Source organism: Serinus canaria, chromosome 9 (assembly GCF_022539315.1).
Source record: "Serinus canaria isolate serCan28SL12 chromosome 9, serCan2020, whole genome shotgun sequence".
Taxonomy (NCBI): Eukaryota; Metazoa; Chordata; class Aves; order Passeriformes; family Fringillidae; genus Serinus; species Serinus canaria.
In genome coordinates, this window is record NC_066323.1 from 20,323,916 (window position 1) to 20,344,929 (window position 21,014).

The following is a 21,014-nucleotide window of genomic DNA, read 5'->3' on the forward strand; positions in this document are numbered from 1 at the left end:
TCCCCCTGGGGGCGTGTCGTGCCTAGCGCGCGCGCGCTGCCCCGCGGTCTCGTCACTTCCCGCGCGGACGGCGCTGTCGCCGGGGTCGGTCGTGTCCGGTTCGGGCGGCGGTGGCGGGAGCAGCGGGACGGGACGATGAGCGACAGCGGGGAGCAGAACTACGGCGAGCGGGTAATACACGGAGCCCGAGCACGCTGCGCGGCCGGGCCCCCCCCCCCCCTTCCTTCCCCAACCGACACCGCGCTCCATCGCCTTCGGGTGGCGCCGGTTCCCCCGTGTCCCCCCGTATGCCCTTTTGCGGGTGGCGGAGCCTCCGCGGGAGCGGAGAGGCGGGTGAGGCGGCGCGGCGGGGTCGATGGCAGAGGGGCCGCTCCCCGCATGAGGCGCCCGGCGCCATCTTGGGCCGGGACCGCGCGCCCGGGAGGGACAAAATGGCGGCCCCGGGCCCTCAGGGGCCCCTCGCCCTCCATCCCACCTGCGGAAGGGGAATCCTGTTGTTATTCTCTCTCCAGAGCCAGCTTGCAATCCAGTCTTGAGTTGCTCTCTAATTTAGACCGCTTTTCGCTCCCTCTCCCCTGTGACAATAACTCTGCTTCTCGGGCCTGGTGTCCAGGTGTCTCGGGCTCTGCTCTTATTTTAACTTGATAATGGAGGCAGCCCCTTGGCTTTGTGAAACCTGCAGCAGATATCTCCCAGGGCTCCTAGCTTCGGAAAGATCTCACTGTCCAAAAGAGTTTATTAGTGTTCATATAGATGCTGTGCTAAGCTTCACGTTTGTGATACGCATCTGTAGTTGCTTTTTATTTACTGCATAGCCTTGTTTGCCTTTGATGTTTTTATTTAGGGTCACTGCTGTGTTTTGGGGATTTTTTTAGCATAATTCAAATATTTTGTTGCAGCATCGGAGGGGGTTGTAGAGGTGATAAGTTCCTAAGTTTTAAACTGGAGGGGGCAAGAAATATTAGAAAACGTAGTAATTCTGAGCAATATCTTTCTTAGAATATGGTTTTATCTTATTAATTCGCTTTAAGAAGCTGTAATATGTGTTTCTACTTCAAGGTAGGTAAGATAAGAAAAAATTGATCTCCAGGGAGCTAAAAATGGGAATGAAGGGTGAAAGACAGGGATTAAGGAATAGGCTTGTCCTAGCACCAGTGTTTTCATTTGTATCTTAATTCACTCTGAAGTTTTTTTAGTGAGGGGGTGTTTTTTGATCAGGGTGAATTATTTCTGTGTTAGTTTTTTTTTTTAAGATGCTTTAATTATTGTACAGGTCACATTGGAAGCCAATATAGTCTTAATAAAGTTTGCCAGGATAACCTGCATTATATTTTCAGTCAGAAGGAGTGAAAATAATAAAGCTTCAGTAGCAAAGTCTTTTTGTGTGAAACAACCGTGCAGAGTACTGGGGCAGAAATTGTTGTTTGCTGCTTTATTATATTTTTAATATAAAAAATGTATTAAAGCATTTGTAGGCAGTCTTTGCCTGGAATGAATTATGTCTGAACTTTTGTGACCTTTAAGTAGGTAAGTTGTTTGAAATGAACGTGTTTGTAATGGTGAAACCATAGAGCTGCACACTTGCTGTTCCAGACTGGAGCAGGGATTGGTTTTCCTTCTGCTCTTGCCAGTGTTATTTATGGGGATTTTTGCTTACTTAAGGCTTATGTTTTACTGAGTCAATGACTTTTGTGCTTTTCCAGGCTGGAGTCTCTGCAGACTTGAGTTAGAGTTTGGATAAATAATCTGGAATATGATTGCAACTGTCTTAAACTGTCCCAAGTGCAGGCTGCCAGCAGGCATTGAGCTCCTGCTCTCTCCCGTAGTGATGTTCCTTCAGGCAGTCAGATCTGGGAATTCAGTCAGCTGGATCTTGCTTCACTCCATTTCCAGCTGCATTGGTTTGCAGGTCTGACTTGATTGAGCCCTCACGGCAGCTTTTGGGATGAAGAAGTTCCAGGTGCTTTTGCCAGGAATGGGACTTGTTTGAGCAGCAGCACGAATTTACTCCGGATTATGGCGTTTTTAAAAAGGGAGAGGAAAGATAAGAAGAAAAAATCCCCACTTGAATTCTCTTTCATAGCTTGTGTTCCATAGGGGGATGAACTGAAGAAATGACAAATTTTTAAATACTGGAATATACTTCAGATGCTGTTGTTATGCCCAATGCCATGGTTTTCCAACTTAATTTTGTTTTCACTGAAATTGTTCTCACTGAAGCACATGGGATTCAGGCATGGAGAGGTTGGAAAAAGACGAGTTAAAGGCCAAATTAATGAATCCTACCCTGTGAATTAGTTAATTATGATAGTGATGGCTTGGTATGTGGTCAGAAGCTGTTCAATATGCAAGTCAGAGTGGGGAGATGTTTTATTTGTTTGGGGGCTTTTTATGTCTAAAAGGTCACTTTACAGATTACTTACAAGGTATTTAATGCATGTATTTTCAAGAAAGAGTGATTTTTAGTGCTAAATAGTGTGAGAAGGAGGTCTGAGGAAGCAGTTAGAGGTTAGAGATGAGCTGATCACTCAGTGCCACCACAGGGATGGACCATGCCCTGTGTTCCTCCCTCACCAGCTGGCACTTGATGGGACCTCTTGGGGAGCTCATTCAGTGCCCAAACCTGTCAGAAGACAATTTGGGTTTTGCTGGTGGGTTAATTTCCTTCCAGGATGGGCACTGGAGGAGCCCAGAGAGCCAGTGGCAGAGGTGGTGGGAGGAAGCTGTGGCCTGGTTTTTCAGAACACACTGTTCTTTCTGTGTGGAGTTTAGAAACCTGTGGAAAGGGATGGTTCTGCTCTCCCTCCAGTGAATCCCCAGCTCCCCCAGCAGTGATCTCATGTCCCTCATTGGAAGGGAGGCAAATTCCATAAGGGAGAGGTTGGGGAATATGCAGTCAGCACGGTGACACCTTGAATAAAGAGGCTGCAGATCTGAGTGTGATGTGAGGCTGCACCTTTCCTTAGGAAAACAAGTGGAGATACATAACTTCATAGGAATATATGATTATAAAACTTTGAAACTTTTATTTCTCTGTATCTTACATTACTGACTGAAATCTGTAAGTCTTATTCCTGCGAGGAAAACCTGGATCTCAGAAGTGCAAAGAACTGTGGCCATCATCTACTTTTCAGCTGCTTCTGTCCATGGAAGCCTTTCCCACCTAGTGCCCCCCAAATAACCCTGCCTTGGGACATTCCCTGCTCAGAGTACATGGCTGTAAGGCTCTTGGTGAATGTGCTTAGAGCTGTTAAAATCATCCCAGCACTTGCTTTGAATGTGCTCAAGGTCTGGAATGAACCATTTGGAATCCTCAAGCCTGGACTTCAGGACTTCCACGTGAACTCCAGAAGTGCCTGATGAAGGGGAAGAACTGTTGATAAAGACCAAGGGATGTTGGGAGGGAGGTTAAATTCACACCTGACAAACTTAAGTTTGGGGATGGGGGAAATAGTTATTTGTTTAGTGAATACCAGTCTGGATCTGCTGACCAGCAGTGCTGGAATAGAGGCAGGGTAAGAAGGTTGTTTCTTCCCTCTTCCCCATGTCATGCCAGGAGCACACTTGGGGTATTTTTCAATAACTTAAAATTCGCAGAGTGCAAGAGCAAAGAATAGGAAAAGCAAATATAAATATCAACAAAAAAGGATGAGAGAAAAAAACTGTGGGAGTGACTGATATGAACCCTCAAGGGTGTAAAATAAACTTGCACTGCTCCAGGCCCCTGGTACTTGGAATTTTGGATAGGGAGGATTTCCTGGGGCTTGGGGTGGAAAAGGGGTAACTTGGTAATTTTGGGGTTGATTACCAGTCCTGGTGATATCCAGAGCATGTGAGGTGCATTGAATTCCTTTAAGGCTGGAGTAAAGTGCAATAATCCTGTAAAATGGGTGGATCGAAGGATGATGTGGGGGGAAAAAGTGGATTTTTAAAGACTGGGAAATGTGAAATGCAAAGGAGTTGAATGAAAAAAAAAAGGCCAGCTATTAAATTGTTTTGATTTTGTCTTTAAGACACTTTCTTCCTGAGTTTCTGCTCAGCTCCTCAGTGTCCAGATTCCATATCAACCTTAGCATAGTCCAGCAAAGACTGCCTGATAAATGTACCAAATATATGAAGACTTGCCTGTTCTCTACTCATTTCTTCAAAGCTTTTTGACTTTTAAAAGCTCTGAAAAAGGGTTTGGTGTGTGCTTGTGGACAAAATCCTCCCAACTACTTTCTTCCAGTCCTGCATTTCTCCTTTTCTTTCTGGTCTCCATCTGTATTTGGACACAGCTCCTTCTGTTTATCCCAGATTATCTTTTGTGAATTGAAATATTTTTCCTCAGGTGAAAAGCAGCCTTGGTTTGGGTTTTTATCCTTCTTCAATCTTGCTTTCTCTAACTTTGTTAAAGAGCTAAGACTTCTTATGGCAAAATTAATATATTAACTCAGAACTCATCTCTGTTGAGTGTTTTCTTTGGAAGGTACTAATGGATTTACATTAAATTAGTTATTTGTAACCTAAATTGCTCCTAAATATTCCCTCTGCCCTTTGCAGTGTTAGTACATGGGAAAACTGTAGTTTAGAACAAAACATTAAACATCCATATGAAGAATACACCCTTGGCCAACTTTGTGCTGTTTCTGTTGCTCTTGGGATTAATTGCAAGCCTGCTTTGAGTTTCTTTCCCCGGTATGATAGGGAATTGTAAAATGGTAACAATTGTAAAATGGTAACATTTAGTTGAAATTGTATGGAAGTGACTGAAGTGTGTAAATTTCGGGTTAGCAAATGAATTTCTGAATGCTTAGTACAGGATTCCCATTAAGTTAGTGCTCAGGTTTAAGAGGTGTTAGAAAGATAAAACAGGGGATTTCTGAAAAAAAAAAACCAACCTGGTACCCAGTGTCATTGGTGAGCTTTCTTCATCAGAATTTATACTAAATTAAGGATTGTTTTTAGAAGTATAATTCTGCTGAATTTTAAGTTTTCTCTAATATCTTGAAATGAAGAATACTTTCTACTAGTGTGTTCAGGTGTTTAAAGCATATGAGTAAAGCCAAGCATTATACTGATTTAAAAATAAAAATACATAAGTTGAAACTGCTAATTAGGTCATGTCGCTGCCAGAGGAGATTGTCAGTAAAGAACAGAGCAGGTGGGGTGTTAGTCCAGAGCAGTTTGCAGTGTGGGGCTCCAGTGCAGTTCTGATCAGTGGGGAATGCAGATTTCTGTGGAAACACAAAGCCTGCACATGTAATCCCACTTGTGCAGGCAGCTGGGGGTGTGTGCTCCTAAACCTTCATGCCAAGGCTGCCAAACTGCAGGAGGGGCCCAAAATTCAGATAATTGGAGTTCATGGAAGAATCAGTGCTGTGCTTTCTGCATTCAAAAGCACATCCATCAGTGGCCCCAGCAGGACCTCACTGGAGTCACTCATTGGGGATTTTGTCTCAGTGTGTGGCTGATAGTGCAAATTATTTTGAGTTTCCTGATGCTACAATTCCTTAGTAGGTACTCAGTTGATCCAGTTGCACTTGCTGTTAAATACAGGCATAAATAGCAAATTCAGCTACTTAGGGCTAAGTTAAACTGAGTTGACTGAACCTGTTGATAAAATTTTAGGGCTTTGGTAGATTCAATTCTTGAACTGCATTTATAGTAAAAGTCCACAACACTTTTTTTTTTCTAGTTTCAGTTTTGGCACTAGATTTTATCCTGGAGTTCTTAAATATTCTTCATCCTGTTCTTTTTCTATTAAGGTTAATGTTGAAGAAGGAAAATGCGGAAGTCGCCATTTGACAAGTTTTATAAATGAGAATTATTTGAAGCTCAGGAATAAGTGAAGCTGAAATTTGAAAAAAAAGAAAGTGAATGCATGCTAATTATCAGACCAGAAGTCCCACTTGTAGAATATTGAGCAATTTGTGTGAAGTGGGGAAGATGAAAGAAGTCAGAATTTGAAACGGAAGAATGAAGAAAAGGAATAAAAATGAAGTTAAGATAAGAAGTAATCTGGAATCTGAAAGCACTACGCTAAGTAATTACTAGTCTGTTTATGTGTCCCTGTATATTTTGCTAAACATGCATGCATTATCTGTTTAATAGCAAAAGTACATGCAGGGTAAAGAAGTGTCTACCAGGGAAAAAAAAAACCTCCTTAAAAATCTAGGCAGTGCTAATGCCGACTGCCCGGACACATAGCTATGAATATTTACCATTTATTTCACTGGAGCTTGTTTACAGCCCCTAGGTGAACAAGGAATTGTGTACAAATTAGGCTTTCAATATCTGCGTGCAGGAATCCCGTTCTGCTTCCAGAAGCGGAAGTGCTCATGGGTCTGGCAAGTCGGGGAGGCACACCCCTGCAAGATCTCGCTCTAAGGAGGATTCCAGGCGCTCCAGGTCAAAATCTAGATCCAGGTCTGAATCCAGGTGAGTTTGCTTCTTTTACCTCTTCCTCCTCCTCACGAGTCAGATGATTGTCAGAGGTGGCCCAGCTTAGCCAGTTCTGTTTCCAGAGTTAGTGGATCTTTTGTGGACATGGAATACAAAGGGGCGTGCATAGTTTCAGGATTGGGAAAGCCAAATTCTATCAATTCAGATATTTTTGCTGCTTCTTGCAATAGTTAAATCAGCTGTGTAGCTTTGTATCCTTGCTGATACACTGTGGAAGTGCCTGCCTTTTCTCTTGGAATACTGCCTTTTGTCTAAATGTGTGGAGTTTAGATCTTAGTTTTTTTTTACATTAACAGAGTGTGGTGCATCAGCAGATTTCCCATTTTAAGCCACATTCATGTATTGCATTCCTTCACTAGAAGCAGTGGTGTTCCTGGAGTAGTGGAAAGAAGCAGTAGAGATAAATGTGAATTTCACAGTCTGACATTTTAAATACGTTGATTTAACTTGAAAATTAACAGGGTAGGAAGCTTTAAGTATTAGACAGCTCTGCAAGCTCTCCAGGGAAGCTGTGGAGAACTTGCTTATTGTATTTGTTATGTGGCAGCACAAACATCCATGTGCCTATTGCACTGTGTTACCTCTCCTGATACTCACCTGCCAAACAAGCTGTGTGCAGGGTCAGAATTCCTCTTTAAAAGAGTAGATAGTTGACTGCTGACTACAGAAATTAATGTGTTGATCATTTCTTTACTCGTTTGTAGGCATTCAGGGTAAAAAAGCTGGGGTTTCAGCAGTGTGGTTTTCAGGTGAGCTGTTCACAACACACTTTTTATGTGAACAGGCAGTGCATTGCCAAAGCCTGGGGGGCAAGCTGGAGGAAGATACTGTGCTGTCAGCAATCACCCAGGGTTGAAAACATAATCAAATAGTGTGTTAAATCTTGCAAGATCAAACAGAAAGGCTTTTGTGAGAAGGAATATAATTAGGAAGCTTTGACAGCAGAAGAATGAGGTTTTTTGTTTAGTTCAGGCGCAGTCACAAGTGTCATATCATGCACCTGGCAGTCTAAAAGGAATGAATATTTTTTAGAGTAGTACCATTACCAAGTGTGGAATTGGAGTGACCTGTGGGAGTGCCAGCAGCGAGAGATGCTGGGGCAGCTCAGGAAGGGCCCAGTCCCAGATCCTGCTCAGGGCTCTGGGCTCTGACCCTGCTGTCAGGGCTTTATCCAGCTGGGGTATGAAAACCTCAGGGGAGGGAAGCTGCACAGCACCTTTGGGGAACCTTTTAATATTAAAACAGCAAAGTCAGGACATCCTCCCAGCATGTTCTTCTGCCCTTTAATCCATATGACTCCAGGGATTCCATACTCCTTAAAATATTTCCTACTTACAGAATAACCACAATACTGAGTAAAAATACAGTCACAAATGGTGCACAGTTCTGAGGAAGCAAATAGAAGATGTAGAATTTATAAGAGACCTGGCAAATCTTGCTTTTGCAATAAACAGTGTTTAAATTATACCCTGGCAACTGGCTTTCTACTTTTTGATGACCAAACAGTAGAAGTTTATAACTACTGTGTTCTCCTGAGCATTTAACAGCTGTCTTGAAGGTGCTTGTGGCTGGAAATAATGGAATTATGTGCCAGAGTTAGCGTTGATTAGTAGATTTGGACAGAATTGTGTCGAGGCACATATTTAGAAACAAGATACTTTAATCTCTGTTCAGTGCTGTCACACGTAGGGATGTGGTCATGGGCAGATCTTTGAACTCTGGCTTTTCCCAGAGAAATAACCCTGTGATAACTTCTATATTTCTTGGTAGTTTCTGTTGCAAATGTATTTTTGAGTTACCAGCTTTATAAATTAAACTTTGATTTGGGAACCAACCTGTGTCCTGGTGTTTTTATGAGTTGGGGTGTGGATATACTTGATTTTAAAATCTACTTTTATTGATCTTTGGCTGATACCATTCTGGTGCCTGAAATACCTGTTCTGTGTTTGCCTTAATTTTTTTTCCTATATCAGTGGCTGAAATGTGGCTGTGTGCATGTGTGGAACTTCTTTTTTTTGTTACTGATATTATAATTTCTTTTTTTACTGTTTCCCCAGTTTCAGGGAAGTTCTCTCTCTCTCTTTTTTGTTTTTTTTATTTTGTTGCCATAAATAATGTTTTCTTTATAAATATGTAGTGAGAAGTGCTGTTATGGGACATGCTGAACTAATTTCTCCTGGACATGAATATGCATTTTAAGTTGAGCTTCTCTGGCTCTCTTCTGATGAGGTTGGAGGTGTTTTTTGAGGAGCTAGATTGAACAGTTTGGCTGCCTGGTGACACTTGGTGAGAAATCCTGGAAGAAGCTGTTAAATGCTCAGGAGTAACAGCAGTTCAGGTTCAGAGCTTCCCTCACACCAGTGGTGTGGTGCTGCTGTGGAATTAGAGGAAAGGGACATTTAAGACACAAGAGCCTGAAAATCAGGAATCTGGGACTCAGATCCATTGACTGTTACACTGTTTATTGCGCTTCTTAGCCTTGAGGGGTTTTTCTTTGGAGTGGTGTGGAGTGCAGGTTACACAGTGCAGCCATCAGCAGACCTAGATCACGTGTAGTATCCCTGTGTGAGTGCCCAGCTTCTCCTCTAGGATTGGCTGTGTTAGGAGGGTTGAGGCTTTGGGAGAAGGAATTAAAGATTTCAGACCCTCATGTCCACAGAGCTTGTGATGTAAGAAAATATTTGGGGGGGGAAATTAGTGAGCAGTTGCACCTTTGCATAAATGCACTTAAGAGTGTGAACATGTAAATATTCATGAACAAACAGTGCCAAATAACTGCTGAAATACCAGCAGGTAAATGAGGCAGCTCAGGATTGATTTCTTCAGATTGTGTTCAGCTCTGTTTCAGGGGCATTTGCTTTTCAGTGTCACCCAAGGCAGCACTAAGAGAGTGTCCCCCTTAGTGGTGCGTGCTTTGTGTTGAAGTATATTTACTGTTCCCTTTGACTGATACTTGAGAAAAGAAAGCCACCCCACTTGTTTTTACCTAAACACTGAATATTCTAAGCACTGGCAGGTCACACCCAGATAGCTTTGTTAAAGGAAGAGCTGACTGTGATCAAGTGCAAGTTCCTGGACTGCAGCAGGAATGCCCTGAGACTATCTGCAGTAATCTGATAGTAAAGATTGCACAGTCCTTGAGAGTAGTGAGTAAATGGATTATAGCTGAGGTATATGGTACTGCAGGATTTTGGAAAACAATTATTTGAGCTTTTTGTGACTGCTGGATTTTTAAAATGTTGAACACCCCAAGAAGCCCACCACTGTACCTTTCTCCTCTTTCCCCCAGGTCTAGGTCGAGGAGGAGTTCCCGCAGACACTACACCAGGTCGCGCTCCCGGTCCCGCTCGCACAGGAGATCCAGAAGCAGGTCGTACAGTCGGGACTACCGGCGGCGGCACAGTCACAGCCATTCCCCCATGTCTACTCGCAGACGTCACATCGGGAACAGGGTACGTGTGTGAGGGATGAGTCATGGTCCTGCAGGCATCCCGCAATCAGTCTCTGTGCCCTGAGAAACACAAAGGGCTTTGTGAAAGGCTTCTGCTCCTCTAGGTTTAATTTAGTACTGTCTATTAGCAGGTGGCCCAAATCTCAGCCCCACCTTTGTTGCTGTTCTTCTTGAAGCCCTGACAGTCCCAACTTGAGAAATTAGTTGCCCTGCAAATAAACCCAATTTGATCTTAATATCTGTGTCCTTTCCTTTAGGCAAATCCTGATCCAAACTGTTGTCTGGGAGTGTTTGGGCTGAGTCTGTACACTACAGAACGAGACCTGCGAGAGGTTTTCTCCAAGTATGGGCCCATTGCCGACGTTTCCATCGTGTACGATCAGCAGTCGCGGCGCTCCCGAGGGTTTGCCTTTGTCTACTTCGAGAACGTCGAGGATGCCAAGGAGGTAGGTCGGGGTACATAGTGTGGGCCGTGTTTGCTGGGCTCTGAGCTCTTGGGGTGTGTGTTTTGTCACAGGGTATAGCCAGGAAAATACTTGGAATCTTGTAATCATGGAATTTGGGCTGACTAGTGCTGCAGAATGAATTGGGAGTTCTGTTGTCACCCGAGTAGAGAATCCTGTACTCATACCAGTCCTTGTAGAGCTGCCCTTTATGGGCTGGAACAAGGCTTATAGTCTGCATAAACTCCACTCCAGAAAATCTCCAGTCTTTGCCACATCTGGCATGAAGTCTTCCATTTTAGTTTGCAGCTTGATATGTAAGTCCTGCTTACTTACCAGACAAAAATAAAACAAAGCACGATTGGTTTTGTTTTTTTATTTTTTCTTTGTAACTCTTGATACTATATTCAAGGTTATGGTAATTTGAAGGATGTATTTGAATCTCTTAGAGATGTTCTCTTAACCTTTAAATGGTTTATGTTGTGTGGTGGAGTAGTTACATCTCCCTCCATCACCATATTTAATGGTTGCTCTTAGTCATGTCAGAGGCACTGAAACAATTGCCTAGTGATGTTCCTTTCAGGATTTTAATGCCACAGAAGTCACATTTTCAGTGGTTGCTGGTACTTAAGTCCAGCTGGCCTAGAGTGTCTTACACAGTACATTGACTGCAAGATGTGACACTCAGACCTGCCTCCAAACTGAGCTGGTTTTTAGGACATTTTAACACTTAAAGCAGCGGTTAGAAATTGCTAAAGTTCATACCTATAGCTAATGCTCTTCTGTCCTTCCTTAGGCAAAGGAACGTGCCAATGGAATGGAGCTGGATGGAAGAAGGATCCGGGTAGACTTTTCCATAACAAAAAGACCTCACACACCTACCCCTGGAATCTATATGGGAAGACCCACTTAGTAAGTTTTATCTGTGGTTTGGTTGGGTTTTTTCTCCCCCAGGCAGTACAGGATAGGATTCATTGTTTTGTAAAAACTCCTCTTTCTCCTCTGAGAGACCTGATTCTGAGTGGTTTTCCTGGTTTCTTGGCTTCCACATTAATGCACAAGTGGTGTTTGCTTGTTCATGGCTGCTGTGCTGTACATTGAAAACACTAAACATGAGCATCAGTAGTAATTCATGTGTCAACAGGGAGACATTTTGACAATCTCTAAATTACTTAAAGTAGTTTTCCTGTGTACCTTCAAATATTTATGTCCTTTGCAAGCTCAGGTTTTCAAGAGTGAATGAGCAAATGCTGGTCAAGGAGCTGGGTGGCTCAGTTAGCATTAGGGCTTAGCAGTTTGCTGTGTTCACACACTGCACTTTTGACTTCGTTACCAACAGTGTCAGTTGTTTTCTCAAGTCATTCCCCAGTTCATTTCCCAAGACTTTCAGCTTACTGATGGTCATGGTGATGTTAAGACTACAGGTTTCTGATTTTTTTTTTTTTAGTCAGTTGATTGAGCAGGAGCTTTTTCTGAGTTAAAAGAGGATGAAGACATGTCTCAGAATGGAATTCCTCATGTACCTGTAATACCAAAAGGTTGAGGTTTATAAAGGTTGAGGAAAACAACTGAAAGTTCAAGCATTTAAAAAGCAATTTTTTAAGTAGTCCTGTTCCCACCTGCACTGGTAGGAAAACAGGAGTGCTCACAGTCTTCCAACTCTTAAGGATGGGACATAATAATACAATCTAGTTTAAATAGTGTAAATTTACCAGACTGCAAACAAAGTTAAAGTTCTATATCTTAGTCAATGCAATTTCCTTCACTCCCTGCAGTGGCAGCTCACGGCGACGAGATTACTACGACAGAGGTTACGACAGAGGCTACGATGACCGTGACTATTACAGCAGGTCATACAGGTGAGCATATTTGGAATATTTTGCTGCTTTCTAAATTCTGCTTTCTCATCTGCCTGTGCAAGCATTAGGCAGTTCATCCTACATAACTATTCCAGAATATTTTTGCAGTCACTGTCATTCTGGAATCTTCCTGTGAAATCTCCATCAGAATGATTGCTCAGTGCAAATCAAATTGGTTGGACTGAGAAATACTTGATGGTGTTTGATCTGTGGCCTAGCTTAGTCCAAAATGTTTTCTGAATCCACGTTAAGTTTTGGAAAACAAAGTGTGTTCTTTGCATTTTCATTTTAGAATCTTTAGTTGGTTCATCTGTTAGCACTGAAATGATGCAGATTAATATTTGAGTTGCTATTATAGTGTCAACTTAAATTTTGAGCACAGTGTAGTGGATAAAAAGTGGGAAATTTCTGTGGTCCCCAGTATCTCCTGCTGATAATGATGGCATCTCAAATGTTGCCAAAAATAAGGAATTGGGGATTGGACATCTGCATTAAAAGCCTTTTTTAACACCCCTTGTCAGGTTGGATGTGTGTGTAATCATGATTCATTTTGGTGATAGCGTTTTCCAGCAAAATCCTTGTCCCCTGCAAAATCCTCACAATTTCTGGGATACTGTTAAGTTGAACACCTAAAGAAGAGCTGATTTTTTTCTGTCTGCACTACCAAACAATCCTGCAGTTGCAGAATTCTGTGTGGGCCCAAATCTTAAGTGGTGCCTTTTCCTTCTGATGGGGTTTATGGATGTTACCAGAAGCTGTGATTGGGTCAGGAGAAAGGCAGTGAGAGTGACCTGCTCTAGTGGGAGGTGTCCCTGCCTGTGGCAGGGGTGTGCCCCTGGCTGGTGTCTAGGGTCCCAACCCAAACCATTCTGGGATTCTGTGAATAAATATGGAGCCACAAATAACTCGTGTGTGGCTACTTGAAAAATGTCATGGTGCTACTTTCCCCTCCTACAGACATGAGTTGGTTGAGGAAGAGAGAAGTGTTGCTGTGTTGTCAGGGCTTCCCTGAGGAAGAAAAAGTTGGAATTGTTCAAGATGCAGTGGAGCATTGCATACCCCACCCTAAAAATTCCATTGGTAACAATTCCTTTGCATTCCCTGCCCTCTCTGAAAATAATGCCCTAGAGGAAATGCAGTGTCAGATGGGAATTGTCCTGTTAAAACTTCAGTTTCTTCTTGTTGCTCTGGGAGGCTTAATTTTGCCTGAAAAACTGTCTGTAAATAAGGGGATAAACTTTAAAAAAAGCAATCCCTCAAAACCAACTGGGGAAGACTTTAAACTTGATTTAGTCTCCTGGTAAGGCTTTGCTGATCTGAATCTGAGGGGGTTCCGGTCCAGCCACTCAGTGTTAATGCTATAATGTGTTGGTTTTGTTCTCCATAAGAAGTTACATCACAGTTCTTGTTTAAGTGTGAGTCTAAAGTGTTAGAGGGCTCCCTGCCTCCACCTTGGAATCAATCAATGTTTTTCCTCAGGATAGTGAGTCGATCTTGCTACTTTAAAATAATAAGTAAGAGGGTTTTCCTTGAGTAGGTATGTTTTTAAAAGTCAATGTTAAATGAAGTAATTCAGCATGACCCAGCGTAGGAACTAATGTTGTCTTATCTTCAAATCATTTTCTTACTCAATGGGGGGGTTTGTACAGTGAACTTTTTAATTTTGAAATTCCTAAAAGTCGTTCTGCTTTTGTTTTCACAGAGGAGGAGGTGGCGGCGGCGGAGGAGGCTGGAGAGCTGTTCAGGACAGAGATCAGTTTTACAGGTGTGCACTGGATTAGTGGAACTAGGCAGGGAAGCACAAAACTTGAGAGTGCCTGGGTTGGAGGGGTTTGGGGGTGCCTGGCTGTAGCACTGACTGTGAATCGAGGACATCTTCACCTTGGATAAGTAATTCAGATTAAAAGTGAAGGTGGATTTGGCTTACCCTGCTTGTGTGGGATGCTCCTGGCTTCAAACTTAAATTCACATGAAAGCAGATTGTGAGTGCAAGAGCTTGTATTTGTTGTGTTAGTCAAAAATAATACTGGCAACAAAAAAGAATTCAGATCTTTGCTTTCTTACCCACTGGAAATGTTGATTGGGTCTCCCATGCTTGTTGGCTTTTCCAAGTGCATTCCTGAGACCAGGATGGGGTTAGAGCTACCCACATAAAGCTGCTGCCACTCACCTGTGCAGGTTTTAACAAAGGGATTGTTTGTGTCACCCCTGTCACAGGAGAAGGTCACCGTCCCCGTACTACAGCCGAGGGGGCTACAGATCCCGGTCCAGATCCCGGTCCTACTCACCTCGTAAGTAGCCATGGACTTAGGAATGCTTTGGGTTGGGAGGGGCCTTAAAGCTCATCCTATTCCACTCCCTGCCATGGGCATGGACACCTTCCCCAGACCAGATTGCTCCAAGCCCCTCCAACCTTGCCATACCTGGGCCTAGCCCAGTCACAGAGTTCATGTCTCAAAAGTAAATTTCCCATTCCTTGAACGTCTTTTGAGCTTCTGTGTCCACTAAGATTGACTTTGGAAATTTTATTGAGCCACAGTTCCTTTAATGCTTCATTGAGAAACCTTGAGGACAGAGTAAATACTTAAGAAAAACCAAGTGAGGTAACAGCCCTTGTTTTTAGTCTGAGATCCTGTTTCTTACTCCAGAACTCTGTTAAAACAGGAGTTTGGGAGCTTGGTTACCTCTAGGACATCATCTCAGATGTGATGTAGGTTTGAGGAGAGGCGGTGGATTTAGCCAGAAGTCTCTCGATCCATGAAGTCTGATTCTTGGGTTTTTGTCTTTCAGGTCGCTATTAAAGCATGACACATAGAGGAATTTCTAGCTACAGCCTTTGAGTTGAAATTGCAAGTTTGTGGACAATATTTTTTTATTGTCTCTTCTGTTTAACCAAGTGACAGTGCCTAGTGAATTAGGTGACTTTTACACTTTTTATGAAGACAACTTCTGTGGTGTTCAATGCTGTTTCATTCTGCGTATTTGTGTAGTTTGGTGCTTTGTTTCCAGTTGTGTTTTGAAAGGAGTATGTTTTGCATGTATTTTTTTAGTCTCCATTTTGACTCCTGAAAGGTTTCTATTGTAAAGACAAATACTGTTCAGTAAGTTTTTTCTACTGATTCCAAGTAATTCCCAAGATCCAAACCTGTGTAAAATGCTTTCTGAAAGTGAGAAAATAAAATAAAAAGACGTTTGTTTTTTTCTTTCCCTTCTTATTTTTGCCAAGAAAATAAAAGCATGGAGGTAATTCCAGGGCAAGTGCCATCCACTCCTTCCAGGAAGAACCAGTCTTTTGGTGTACCAAAAGTAAATTGCACCTGAGGTGCTTCTCTAGTCCATTTCTCACTTTTGAAATCAGCACTGAATCCCTTATTTGTATGTTTAGCTGTTGCCACTTATATTTAAAAGCTTTTGGGCCAACACTTCATGTGTATCTGTCATACCACATAGTGAATTTGTACACTTGAATCTGTGATCCACTTATTTTTTCATCTTGTGTTGGAGGAGCTTTCCACATTGGTTTGTGGTGAAAGTGCGGGGTTTTGTGGAAATAACGGAAATTTCAAGACTCAAAGCTGATGATTTCTATGGATGTAGGGAACAGAGTTTCAGGAATGGTGTGCCATCATGCAAAGGAAGAGACTGAGGGAACAGGCCCCACCTGCTTCAGCTGCCTGGAGAGGAGGTGGCCAGCAGCAGCACACCAGGTGTCCAGGTATTTGTTAGAACTTCCCTGGTTTTACTCTCCAGAGTGGACAACAGGACCATGGCAGTAATTATCTTAAATTGTCTGAGCTGCTCCTGATGACACATTTTGGAGTTGGCTGCTCCTGATGACACATTTTTTGCAGTGTGTCACATGGCCCCCCTGCTGAGCATGTCCCAGATCCCTGTGCCAGGTCCATGCTTGGTGTGAGCGTTGTAATGCCATGGTGCATCGTGGAATAATTTTGTTTGGAAAAGCCCTCTAAGGTGGACTCCAACCACTCCCCAGCACTGCCAAGGCCACCACTTACCCATGTCCTCAAGAGCCATATCCACAGGGTTTTTAAATCCCTGCTGTAATGGGGACTCAACCACCTTCCTCAGCAACTCTTTCCAGTGCCTGACCACCCCTTGAATGAAGAAATCCCTTCTGAAGTCCAACTTGAACTTCCCCTGGCACAACTTGGGACCATTTTCCCTCGTCCTGACCTTGTTCTCTGGAAGCAGAGCCTGACCACCCCCAGCTACCCCCTTCTGTCAGGGAGTTGTGCAGAGCCACAAGGTCCCCCCTGAGCCTCCTTTTCTCCAGGCTGAGTTCCCCCAGCTCCTTCAGCCACTCCTGGTGCTCCATTCACTTCCCTGGCTCTGTTCCCTTCCCTGGACATGCTCCAGCCCCTCAATGTCATTGTGAGGACCAGGGGTGCTGGTAAAGCTCAGAGCCAGGTGAAAATTCCACCAAGGGTGCCAGAGGCCATGGATGTTTTCTGTGAGCAGCAGCTTGCTGAGGTGCACCCCATAACCCAGGTTAAAGCTGTTCTGGGATTTGGGGAAGCAGCTGCTGTAGCTGCCTGGGGGAGGAGAGCCTGTTGTCCAGCACTTCCTGCTGCTGAATCATTCCGAGGGCTCTCAGTCCAGGGACAGCCCAGGCTCCAGTGCTCCCAGCTCTAGTGTTGCCCTGTGGCACGGCTGGCAGGCAGCTGTGGGATGTGTGCTGGAACCCACAGCTGGCTGGTGCTCTGCCAGCAGTGAGGCAGGAATTATCCATAGCAGGGGGGAGCCTACCCTGACCCCCAGCATGGATCCCACCAGGGCAGCGAGGAGTCTCTGCTGGAGCAGCATCTGCTGGCTGGATGTGACAGGCTGTGCCCTTTCCAGACCTGCTTTCCTGTCAGCAGAGGACAAATAAAAACCGTTGGAAGCACGTGGAGGGGAAAAAGGAAACCAGGAGCTGTTTGTGCCACTGTCCTCTCAGCACACATGGAGGTGGAATTTCCTCTGGGGCAGTTTGAGCCTCTCCCTGTGCAGGGGATGCTCCTGTCCCTGCAGCATCTCCTGGCTTTTCCCTGGACATGAGGAGGGGCCCTCGAGGGATTGTGGAGCTTGAGGGACTTTTGCAGTATCAAGGCAGTTGTGGGTTCAGTACATTCAGGCACCACTTGCACAAGCAGTGCGGTAGATTTCTGCTCCTCGTGGAATTCCATGAGCTCCTAAAAATCCCATTTTTCCTTGCATCTCCTTCTTTGGGGTTCAAGTGATTTATTTTGCAGATTGATCACACTAAAGGCAGGTGCTCCCATCCCAATGGAGCTGCTTTGGAGCTGGGAGAAGCTGATCCTTTCATTTTCCTGCTTGGGTAGGAAGTGTCCAACAGCTCCACAGGACCCTTCTTAGTGCCCATCTCTGGCACCTGGTCTGTGCTCCACACTGTCTTCCCACAGATCCATACCTTTGACATCACCTCGGGAGAGTCAGCAAAACTTGGAGCTCATTGGGAAGCAGCTCCTGGTGCCTGTCCACCATTGCCATCGTTAATGTCTCACTCATGCTCGGCCCCGGCACAGCTGTAATTAACACAGACACGAATTTAATTACCCAGCCATGCCAGTGCCTCCACCTCAGCATTCCTGACTGTTGCAGACTTGGAAACCCAGTGAGTAGTGCTTTCACTCACGTCCCAGCAAAGGGTGAGCAAAATGGTTGAAAAGCATAGATGCATTTTCCAACCAAACTGTGAATTATTTTCTCAGCTCTGCCCTTCCTATCTTCCAAGGTGGGCTGCTTCCATGCCAGTCCTTCATGCTCTTCCCTCTCCTCCATAGCAGCTGCACCATCCTCCAGCTGGGAGGTTTCTAAAAGCCAAAAATCTCATTTCAGACAGTTCATCACTACCACATGAGGGAAATTTGGGATCAGCCCAGCCTGGAGCTGCCTGGTGGCTTGCTCAGAGTGGTGAGGGGCAGGGAGCTGCTCTGGCAGCATGTCCCAATCCCACTGTGCTCATTGTGGCACAGAGTCATCTCTGCCACATGCTCGGGAGGACAAAGGACAACAAACCAAGTCCTTTCCTTAAGGAAACAGGTTCATTTTTAGCACAGGGTTTAGTCGGGGCTTTGTTTTGGCACTGCCTGGCCTATGCAGTCTCTGCAGCCAGAGGTGTCCCCCATGGAGCAATGAGCAGCTGCATTCCCACCTTGTTCCCAATCCAAACAGTGCAGGGGTGGGATGAAGCTTTCCTGAGATTCTCTGTGTGATGAATAGTGAAAAATATCCTTAAGGCTTCAGGGAAAATTTGCAGGTCAGAGAGGTGAGGTGGGTTCCTCCTGGAACAGGTCACTGGCTTTTTCCCACTTGGATTACTGCAGCCTCCTGGGGTAACTTCTGGAGCCACCACATCCCTGCTGGCTCGAGGCAGGATCCTCCCTCCCCCTGCTGTCCTTTCTCTCCTGTTCCCAATACCGGTACTCTGGGGATGTGGGATCCAAGGAGAGATCCCAACACAGGTGCTCCAGCAAGCCCAACCAGTGCCCTGAGTGCAAGTCCCAGTAAGACCAGTCTGCCAGAACAGAGTGCTGGAACCTCGTAGATCCCAACCTGCCTGCTCCAAGACAGGCTTACCAAAGGGTTGGGATAACATGGAGTTGTGGGCTAGACTGTTTCTCCTGAGCTGGGAGGAGACTCAGGAACCCCCAGGCTGGCCCCAACATGGATTTGGTAGTCCCAGATGTTTGCCCGACCTCCTCCCAAAATCTCCAGCTGAGGAACAGCATCTCCTGCTCCTCCTGTCCAACTGACCAAACACTCCTGTTTTTTCCTAGTTTATCCTGTTTTTTGAGGCAGGCCTTCAAACACAGTGGGTTATCCTGTCCTTTTCCAGACTAAACAAACCCTCCTTCAACCCCTCATGGCCTTTTGCTCATTTTATCAGCCTTACTGCTGCATTCCAGACTCATTCCATGCCAGCATCTCTTTCCTGGAAGGAATGATGCCTACAAGGCTGCCCTTGGAAGATGCTTTCCCTTTCCTGCTGGATCCTGCACCACTTTTAAGACTTTTTTTTCTATCTGGTTATCACCTCTCCAGCTGTTTTGTACCAGTGCTCTGAAATCTTCCTCCCCAAAGCACAGACTTCCCTTGAACATCACATCTGGACCAAAACAGATCCACCAAAACCAGGAAACAGTATCAGCTCCATAGGGTTAGGAAAGCATGTGCAGAAGTTTGTTGAGCTCTTTCTGCAAAGCAAAAAATCAGGGGCAAGAGGGATGAGCTCCTGCAGGTAACCGCAGGAGACTCCCCTGTTAGATCCAGCTCCAGCAGAAGGCTGATTTGAGGAGTAGTAAATGAGTATTGCATCCCGTGGGCACTAATTAATCCCAAAATCTCGTGTTTCTCCCACTGCTTCCCAGTAGCAGTGACCTCACACAATGAACCAGCAGCTTCCTACCCCATTCCTGCTGATAGCTCATGCCTGAGGAGGCAGGAATGACCTGAACAAGATCTTTGAAAAGGACTTTATCAACCAATTTCAGCCTAAAATCACCCCCAAAAATGTGCTGGGGATGGAGGAGCTGTGAGCACCGGTGACAAATGACAGCCAGGCAGGAGCTGCACTGAAAGCAAAGCCAGAGAAATCGGAGGAGAAGGATTCTTCTGGCTTTGCATCATCACAGCCCAACCACATCTATTTTTGCTGTAGGCATGGCATTGAGCACCCGTCACCGCTATTCCTACTCCATCCATCTCCGTATGCCAGGGAAGACTGGCAGTGGGATGGAGCAGCAGGAGGAGTGGTGGTTAAAGTGTCCTTAATTGCCTTAAAATCTGGGGAATTCAGATTATTGTCCTTCACCCCGCAGCACAGGAAGGGACACCTGGCCCTGGACACAATGCTGTGTTCCAAGAGCACAAGGCCACTTGTCACCCACCCAGGCAGGATTATTCTGCACCTTATTTCTGCCTCCAATCATGTCCTCAATGCGATTCCACAATTATTATGGAATCAAATGATTATGAGATTTTATTCTCAAAAGGAGCGAGAAAAATGTCACTTAACCTGCAGGCAGGTGGTGACACCAACTCCTGGTGACCTGAGGATACCCTTCAGCATAGCCCCAGAGGCTGCAGGAGCCATCTACCAGCAGGCAGAGAACATGCACAGCTCATGGCTGGAGTGTCTGGCACAGGCTCGGCATCTCCTGGAGCCTTTCCGACAATGGGATCACACGCAGTGATGGCTGGTTGGATCTGGCTTTGGAAGGGTTCACACATTCTTGTTTTCAAAAAAAAAGCACTGTAAAAACATTATTATTTCCATTATTTATCATGTTTGTGTCTTTGTTTTAATTGTATTAAGTAATATGTAAATAAATATATAAATATAAAGATGTATTTCTTATTTATTTATTTTCTTTGGTTCCTGAGCAAAGCAGTTTTCCTCTCCCTGAAGGAACTCCTGAAGGGTTGGGGCTGCCGGGCTGTGGTGGTTTCCAGGGCAAAGGGGTTGGAGCGGTGTGGGGCGGTGGGTTCAGGACAGAGGGATTTGGGGTGATGGGGTACGGTGGGGTGTAGGACAGAGGGCTCGGGGGTGATGTCAGGGTGCGGGGGTTTGGGGGGAATGGGGTTCAATGGGTTCCAGGGCAGAGGGGTCGGGCTACGGGGTGCGGGGGCTCGGGGGTGCTGGGCGCGGTGCGTTCCCGTACAGAAGGGCGGGGGGCCCGGGGTAAGTCCCCCCCCAGCCCATCCCGTCCCCGTGGGGGTCTGGCGGCTCCACCTGCCCCCCCGCGGGGCGGCCCCGGGGCCGGGCCGGGCCGGGCTCCGCCCGCCGCTGTCGGA

At 45.1% G+C, this 21,014-nt stretch overlaps 1 protein-coding gene across 2 annotated transcripts; it reads left to right on the forward strand.

The window, feature by feature from the left end:
* TRA2B (transformer 2 beta homolog) lies at positions 1-15,392 on the forward strand. Of its 2 annotated transcripts, XM_009089291.4 has the most exons (9): positions 1-171; positions 6,287-6,420; positions 9,734-9,896; positions 10,153-10,341; positions 11,135-11,250; positions 12,114-12,197; positions 13,900-13,962; positions 14,415-14,488; positions 14,988-15,392. In XM_009089291.4, the coding sequence occupies exons 1-9, from the start codon at positions 136-138 to the stop codon at positions 14,996-14,998; spliced, it is 870 nt and encodes a 289-aa protein (XP_009087539.3). In that variant the 5' UTR covers positions 1-135; the 3' UTR covers positions 14,999-15,392. The 2 variants fall into 2 exon arrangements, with proteins under 2 accessions (XP_009087539.3, XP_009087540.3); XM_009089292.4 differs by lacking the exon at positions 14,988-15,392 and having other exon boundaries at positions 13-171; positions 14,415-14,496.
* The last annotated feature ends 5,622 nt before the right edge of the window (positions 15,393-21,014 follow it).

What these genes read in the sequence shown, in the direction of transcription:
- TRA2B (XM_009089291.4), top strand. Translation starts at nt 136, where the DNA reads ATGAGCGACAGCGGGGAGCAGAACTACGGCGAGCGG. An exon ending in AGATCCAGGTCTGAATCCAG is followed by an intron (nt 6,421 to 9,733) that starts GTGAGTTTGCTT and finishes TCTTTCCCCCAG; the next exon opens with GTCTAGGTCGAGGAGGAGTT. An exon ending in GACGTCACATCGGGAACAGG is followed by an intron (nt 9,897 to 10,152) that starts GTACGTGTGTGA and finishes CCTTTCCTTTAG; the next exon opens with GCAAATCCTGATCCAAACTG.